General features: G+C 42.7%; 1 protein-coding gene across 1 annotated transcript; it reads left to right on the forward strand.

The window, feature by feature from the left end:
• The first annotated feature begins 754 nt into the window (after window positions 1-754).
• On the forward strand, window positions 755-4,947 carry LOC114709739 (rhox homeobox family member 1-like). The gene is made up of 3 exons (XM_028893707.1): window positions 755-1,131; window positions 3,628-3,673; window positions 4,759-4,947. Exons 1-3 carry the CDS (start codon window positions 755-757, stop codon window positions 4,945-4,947), a joined length of 612 nt encoding a protein of 203 aa, XP_028749540.1.
• The last annotated feature ends 2,716 nt before the right edge of the window (window positions 4,948-7,663 follow it).

Consider the following 7,663-nt stretch of genomic DNA (forward strand, 5'->3'; position numbering starts at 1 on the left):
GTTGTTCAAATGCTCTCTCAATTTGAAGTTTTAATATCCCCTGCAACATAAAGAGGGCAAGACCTCCATGATATGTCAGCATTTTTGTCTAAGATCATCCATAGGCAGCATATTACATGTAAATTCTGACAAATATTCTAATTTTAAAAATCTGGCAAATTTAGATTTTCGAACAGTGATCATGAGGGTTTGGTACTGGGTCTCACCAAGTAAAATGCTTTAATCTCTGCTCCTGTGTCTAGACGGACCAAGCCAACTTTGCATTCAGTGTCTGCAAAGAGATACAGAGAAGAGACCCTTAATTTGTAATACCATCTTAATTCCCAGCGGGGAAAACATTGGGCTGTGACATTGGAAGGTGGGCCATGAGATGTCCCCCAAGTTAGACACAGTGTTCTTTTGAATTTTTGTTCCTACCCTATTCTCTGCCTCCAAATAGTCTTAAAACCCATTGTTAGACCTAGGCAGATGCCTGAATCCAGGTCCAACTCGGGGCCTATTTTTTGAAGATATCATAAAGGTAGCATTTTACTTCAAGCAGCCCTTTTGCCACACCTCCTAATGGCTACTGTAGCCTCCCGTGGGGTGGCCCCACCTCTTTACGCCCAAACATACCCCCCCACTTCCGCACCCAAACTAGCCACACCCAGGAGCACGTATATGTGTACTGTGGAACATGCGCAGCCTGCTGTAACAATTTTCGCCCGGGAACTGGGAGGTACTCCACGGTGGCCTCTATCTGAAAGCTCTAGTAATGGAGAGCAAGTACTTCTACTTCGACCTCGACTATTATGGGGTAGGCTTCTATGAGGAAGAAATAAAGACCGAATCTCAGCAGAAGGCAACATCCCGTAGATGCTTCCGAAGAGGTGGAGGAGTCTTGCATGAGCTGGGTGGTAAAGACCACACGAACCCCAAATATGGCCACTACTATAACCGTGAAACGAACCAAATGCAAGGCAGCCTCAGTGAGCCCGGATGGAGAAGTATGGAGGGGCCTGGGAAAGCAGCTGGAGGAGTTTCTCATCCCCCCACCAAGAAGCATACAAAGCACCACAAGTTCACCTACGGGCAAGTTTGTGAACTGGACAGGGTTTTCCAAGAAACCCAGTATCCTGATGCACTCCGAAGGTATGTACATGCTTTTTAAAGAACCCACTCTGTTTCCCAGGACTTTGGGCCCTTTTACTCCCCAAGTTACATCCCGATTCCATTTTACTTTGCAACTTAAGACAGAGTATGAAGCCAGGAGGCGGTGGCGCACGCCTTTAATGCTAACACTAGGGAGGCAGAGCCAGGCGAATCTCTGTGAGTTCGAGGCCAGCCTGGTCTACAGAGCGAGATCCAGGACAGGCACCAAAACTACACAGAGAAACCCTGTCTCGAAAAAACAAACAAACAAAAACAAAAACGTTGCCCTCTGTTTATTATGAACTTGAAATCCTGTCTCATCCTCCTCAGTAGCTGAGATTAGTTTGCTACCTGAGTTGGGCTCCTTCCCCCTTGGCCCTGAAACCACAAAATCTTCAGCCGAATTTATGGTGGGGGTGAGGAAAATGGCCTCTGAGGATAAAGGTCAAACTTTTGGTGCCGGTTAAAGGTCAAACTTTCCGTGCACTTTTGAAAAAGAAACAAGCCTCCATAATGCTCGTGGTGGGTGTTTCTTTGATTTCACAGTTGTTGTTGTTTTTTTTTTCCTGTTTTTCCAAGACAGGGTTTCTCTGTGTAGCTTTGTGCCTTTCCTGGAGCTCGCTTTGGAGACCAGGCTGGCCTCGAACTCACAGAGATCTGCCTGCCTCTGCCTCCCGAGTGCTGGGATTAAAGGCGTGCGCCACCACCGCGCGGCCTCAGTTGTTTTTTAAAAGAAACATAAAAGTCACTGTCAATACCAAGACTAAAGTGAAGAGTGCGCAGTGTTTTCAAAACTCTTTTGTGAAAGCCTTTTCAGAGTGTGTTTATGATGCTAAAACAGAACCTTGTGCTTATGAAACCTTTGTCCCCACTCTTCCTCTAGACTAGTGCATTGTTTTGTTTTTTCATCCCGAGTCTGACTGCTTCAGCTACCACACACAAAGGAAATCATGCAGAGCTTGCCCTTTTCACAGTACCCTGTTTGTCTCAGCATAAGGTTCTCAATGCTCATCAGTGTGCTCCTGCATGTGGCAGAATTTTTACGTTCTGGAAGCTGAATGTTGCAACGGCATCTTTGCATATCTATTCTGTTTACTTTTCTCACCACCTGTGAAGGGATATCTGGATGGGTTTAATCTGTGGCCCACATGAATTGTGCTTTGCTTCTGTGGACAAATACCTCTTTAACTACAAGTTTTAAGTCTTTTGTGGTATATACCAAGAAACTGAAATGCTGGGTTTATTAATTCTATGTTTACTGCTTTGAACAGTCAGTAACTCTGTTCCTTTGTGGAACAGATAATACCATCCACAGGAAATCCTAGTTTTTGGGAGGTGAGGACATGCCAGATCCCTAAGGATCACAGTGAATATGGGACCAGTGACAGATACTATATCAAAAAAAATAAAGTGGAGCCAGGTGGTGGTGGCTCACACCTTTAATCTCAGCACTCAGGAGGCAGAGGCAGGCAGATCTCTGTGAGTTCGAAGCCAGCCTGGTCTCCAGAACTAGTTTCAGGACAGCCAAGACTACGTAGAGAAACCCTGTCTCATAAAAACAAAAATAAATAAATAAATAAATAAATAAATAAATAAATAAAGTGGGTCATGGGGTAAGAGTGCTTAAAACACAAGCCTGAAGATCTGTTTGTTCTCGCAACTCATTTAGAAAGCCAGAAGTACTGATGGGCACAATGTGGTGATCCAGAAAGACCTAGTAGGCAGCATAACCTCAGAACAACAAGAAAATCTCCCACTCAACGAGGTCAAAGAGAAGAGACTCCCAAATTTACACCCAACTCTACTCGACCTGCCCTTTGGAGCACTTGTATTTTCCATATGTCTTCCTGTGTGTGTGTGTGTGTGTGTGTGTGTGTGTGTGTGTGTGTGTATAATATTATGCAATACACACACACACACACATATATATATATATATATATATGTAATGACTGAAATAATTTTTAGAGCAAGATGACTGACCTGCAAGCATGTCTTCCTGGATTCAGACCCATACCCAATATCCACACAAAACATGAGAAGCTGCACAGAAAAAAAATGAACACTGCTATAAACAAATACAAATGATATAGTCAATTATCAGTGTATTTCTCAACTCCAGTTCCTTATTAGAATTTTACTTCCAAGAGTACGTGTGTGAGCATGGCACAGCACCTGAACATGTGGATGTCAGTGGAACATCTGAGACAGTCTGTTCTCTCCTTCCATCCTGTGGGACCCAGGGATTGAAATGGGTCTTCAGGAATGTCATTGTGCCCCTTTGCCCACTGAGCAATCTCCCTGGCTGCACTAGGGAGTTCTTGAAACAACAGTTAGTGTTTTAACAAGATGAAGTCACTTCTAAAGGGTCCTATCTGGAGAAAAGTGATGGAATGAGTATTTGCTGAGGGGGGGGGCGGGGATAGCAAGATACCACTGTGGAGAAATCATATAGGTGCACTTTCCTTACCCCACTTCTGTCCCTTTCTCTCCACAGAAAAGCACTAGCCGAGCTCATTAATGTGGATGAATGCAAGGTGAAGGTCAGTAGAGACTCAGCGGGGCACTGCATCTCAGACCTGCTTCGGGACAGACATGGCCTTGTCTTCCACACCCAGAGCTCCTGGGTCCTTTATGCCTGCTTTATTTGGGCAAACAAGAGTAGAGAGTGTTTGAAAAAGTAAACTCCAGCTAGTGTTTCTTCCCCATTTCTGGAAGTAAAGGAATATGTTTTCCCAAAGGAGAGCAAAACAAAGAAACTGGGTCTCCCATTCTCTGTGTGAAAGGAATGTGCTTATGTATGTCTAAATATAGCATATATACGTATAACTGATGTATGTATGTCATACACCTGCATATTCCTTAATTAATACTGAACTATGTGTGTCAAAAAGATCTTCTGCACAGTATTTCTGTCTGGAGTCATGTTGGGACTCAGGATTGCCATGAGAAATGATTATGTGGTGGCAAGAAGAAGCATTAGCAGGCATTTCAATTGTTACTTAAATACATCCACATAGCTGAAAGAGTGAATGGATAAATATGGAGCAGGGGATGGCTTGCATTTATACACAGTGAGGAAAATTGTTTAATCAAGGTGAAAAGGGTGTGGGATAAGAGCTGAAAAGCCCTTGTGGCTTTTCTGATTTTCTTTTGTAACATTTAGTAAGATGGCCCGGACAAATGCGGCTCTGAATTTAATTTCCCCAGGTTGATATCTTGTGTCAACTCTGAACGATTGCCCCAACTCTTCTTTAATTGCAAAGAAGGCAAGGACTGACAGTTTTGAAAGTCTATCTACAGAATAACCCTGATAGTTTACAGGAGTTGACATACAGCTGCTTTTCCAAAGGCTTCTGCAGAAGAGTGAGTCTGGTGCTGTGTGTGCCAGGCCAATTTGTTTGCTGGTTTATAGTGGTGGTGGAATGGGAACCAGGATTTCCTGAGCTGTGAGCACATCTTCCACCCTGGGTAATACTTGCAGTCTTGAAAAGTTTGTGAGGAATTGTAAAGTCTATTCTTCTGTGAAGGGAAGAATGTCCATCCCATATAAAGTTGCATATGTTTTTCCACCATAGTATTAATTACTCAGTATGATAAACCAGCCTCTATCTTCATCTTATTTCAGGCTTGGTTTAAAAATCAGAGGGCTAAATTCAGGAAAAGACAGACAGAATTACTACTCAGCAGTGGCACATCTGATATCCTGACCAACTTTTCCCCCAAGATGGATGAAGATTCTGACAGCTCCTTTGATCCTGAGGAACCAAAAGGGTTCCTTTTGTGCCAGCAGCATCTTGGCCAATCCTGCTGGTGATGAAAACATTGTCTTGTCCCACACATTAGTAATAAAGACCAGATTTCTCAAAATACTGGTTGCATTTCTCATCTCCTTCCCACAGAATGAGACAACACTTTGTTCAGCTTCCTGCTAAATGGAGGCCAGAAGAGAAGCCCAAAGCTTGGACAAGAAATGGCCTCTCTTCTACAGCAGAAAAGATAAGAGGATATGGTGGCCACACAGCTTTTATATGCAGAATGGGCTTCTATCTTCACTCTGCTGTGGCTTCCTAGGTGACTGTCACCATTCTACTTTGGGGATCGGTGAACTTGACACTGGGAGCAATAGTCATGACAAGTTTTTAAGGCTAAAACTTTGCACACAAAACTCTACACAGAGTTAGCAGTGAGGAGCTGAAAGGGTATACTCAGAATATGGAGGGAATGGGAGAAGCCAGAGAGGGGCAGGGAAACCTGGTTACTAGTGCCCGGAAAGAGAAGGATCCCAGAGTAGAAGTGGGGGTTGGGCATCTGTTTTATTTCCTGTAGCTTGGCAACAACTACTTTTTCTACAATGGGAATCAGATTTCTTTTCTTTTCTTTCTTTTTTCTTTTTTCTTTTCTTTCTTTTCTTTTTCTTTTTCTTTTTTTTTTTTTTTAGGTATTTCGAGACAGGGTTTCTCTGTATAGTTTTGGTGCCTGTCCTGGATCTCACTCTGTATACCAGGCTGGCCTCAAACTCACAGAGATCCGCCTGGCTCTGCCTCCTAAGTGCTAGGATTAAAGGTGTGTGCCATCACCACCCGCCTTATAGGAATTAGATTTCTATTTATAATATTTTTTAAGTGAGCAATAATTTAATTTATTATAAAATTCATTCAAAACGTACATAAAATATGCAGGTGGTGTTACAGGGTTCAAGACCACCTGGGAAAGACCACCAGACAAAACTTCTTTCAATTTTAAAGATAAACCATTCACTTGTGGTGGATTCAGGAACTAGAAAATTCACATTCCTACATCCTATTCAAAATTTCCCTGAAATCCACAAAAACCCAAACAAATAACTAAACCTTACCTTGCTTGTCACAACTTGTTTATGGCCTGGCCTCAGGCAAGGAAGGAAGCAAAGAGCAGCAGCAGCAACAACAACAAAACAACTTCGGGCTGGAGAGATGGCTCACAGGTTAAGAGCATTGGCTGTTCTTCCAGAGGACGCAGGTTCGATTCCCAGCACCCACATAGCAGCTTACAACTGTAACTCCAATTCCAGGGGAATCGGCACCCTCATACATACATGCAAGCAAAACACCAATGCACATAAAAAATAAAAAGTAAATATAAAAAACAAACAAGTTTACTTTTAGAAACGTTGCAACAACAGCCCACCTTCTGCCCTTCTGAGAGCTGCTGCAAAGGGGGAAGACAGTGTCTAAAGGCACAAAACCACAGTTGTCTCAGCTCTGGGGATTTTTCTGCTATGTGAGGCGTTACCATGTTTTTGATGTCGTTGTTTTTGCTTTTCTTTTTTGTTTGTCTTCTGAGCAAACAGTGGTTAAGCAAGATTACATAAGCAGAATGGGTGTATGGTTAGTATTTTAGGATAACAGTTACACAGTAAGAGGAAGGGGAATAATTTTGGGAAATGAGCCAGATGGCTCTGGGATCAGTTTCCTCTTTAGATTGCTGTCAAGACTTTAACTGCCTACCAGGCTGACAGTAGGGTCATGGTCCAGATAGCCTGTAGTTAACAGTCCATAGGCTAAGAATAAGGTCATGCTGAATCCTACCTAGATTTTCTTTTTTTTTCCCATACAGTAACTTAGTTCGAAACTCACTTTGAAATGGAGCTACTTTTTAACCATTACAGTGGTAAATGTTGTACAAATTTCTAAAAGTTGCTCTGTGTTATTATTTTATTTTATAGAATTTTGTGTTTAGGATATTTACTGGTTTGTATTGAACAAATGGAAGGCTGTGTAGACAGTGTTGAGAGTTTAGAGTGGAGGACACCTTAAATATCTCAGCAAAGCCCTTTCTCAATGCCTTAGAAATTTCTAGGTATCCCTTCTTGCCTGCCTGCACAAACTCCATGTTGGACATTATTCCTGAATGAAATTGGAGCCTGCCAAGCTTTCATGGTCTTTAATTCTGGGAACTTCAAGAGAGCTTGCAGAGCTTGCTAGCAGTTCTAGAAGGAATTATGGCTCCCTGGAGCAGGATTTGAGCAGTGCTGAGCCTTGTGAAAGATTGCTAAGAACTGTTCCATGCTGTTTGAAATGTCAGCTGTGTGCTGAACTATCTTTCAATTCTTAACTCTGCAGAGTCCTGTGATGATTTGTGTAAATTATCCAAAGTGTCAAGAGCTGCCTTCATCAAGGATCTCTAGGCCAGAAACAGATGATGCCAGGAAAAGACAAAAAAAAAAGTAAAAAAAATGTGCACATCTGGGTTAGCTGTGAAATTGTTATCAAAGCTGTGAGATTTTTCCCCTCTAACACCAGGGCTCCAGTTGTGTGTCCTCCAGACACAGCACAGATTCAAGAAACTCTAGTCCATTAGGGCTCCTGCTACCCTCAGAGTGAAGGTAAAGCTTACACAACAGGCAGGCTGTTATCAGGGAAGTCCCTCGGGCCATCATTAAAGGGGTTCCATGCTGGAGAATGTCAGCCTTAAGGCTTCCAGACATAAAGACTTGGTCTTGACACACTTATTGTCAATCACAGAAAGCATTAGAATGGTAGGTGCAGGGA

Source organism: Peromyscus leucopus, chromosome X, assembly GCF_004664715.2.
Source record: "Peromyscus leucopus breed LL Stock chromosome X, UCI_PerLeu_2.1, whole genome shotgun sequence".
Lineage (NCBI taxonomy): Eukaryota > Metazoa > Chordata > Mammalia > Rodentia > Cricetidae > Peromyscus > Peromyscus leucopus.

What these genes read in the sequence shown, in the direction of transcription:
- LOC114709739 (XM_028893707.1), top strand. Translation starts at nt 755, where the DNA reads ATGGAGAGCAAGTACTTCTACTTCGACCTCGACTATTATGGGGTAGGC. An exon ending in TATCCTGATGCACTCCGAAG is followed by an intron (nt 1,132 to 3,627) that starts GTATGTACATGC and finishes TTCTCTCCACAG; the next exon opens with AAAAGCACTAGCCGAGCTCA. An exon ending in TGGATGAATGCAAGGTGAAG is followed by an intron (nt 3,674 to 4,758) that starts GTCAGTAGAGAC and finishes ATCTTATTTCAG; the next exon opens with GCTTGGTTTAAAAATCAGAG.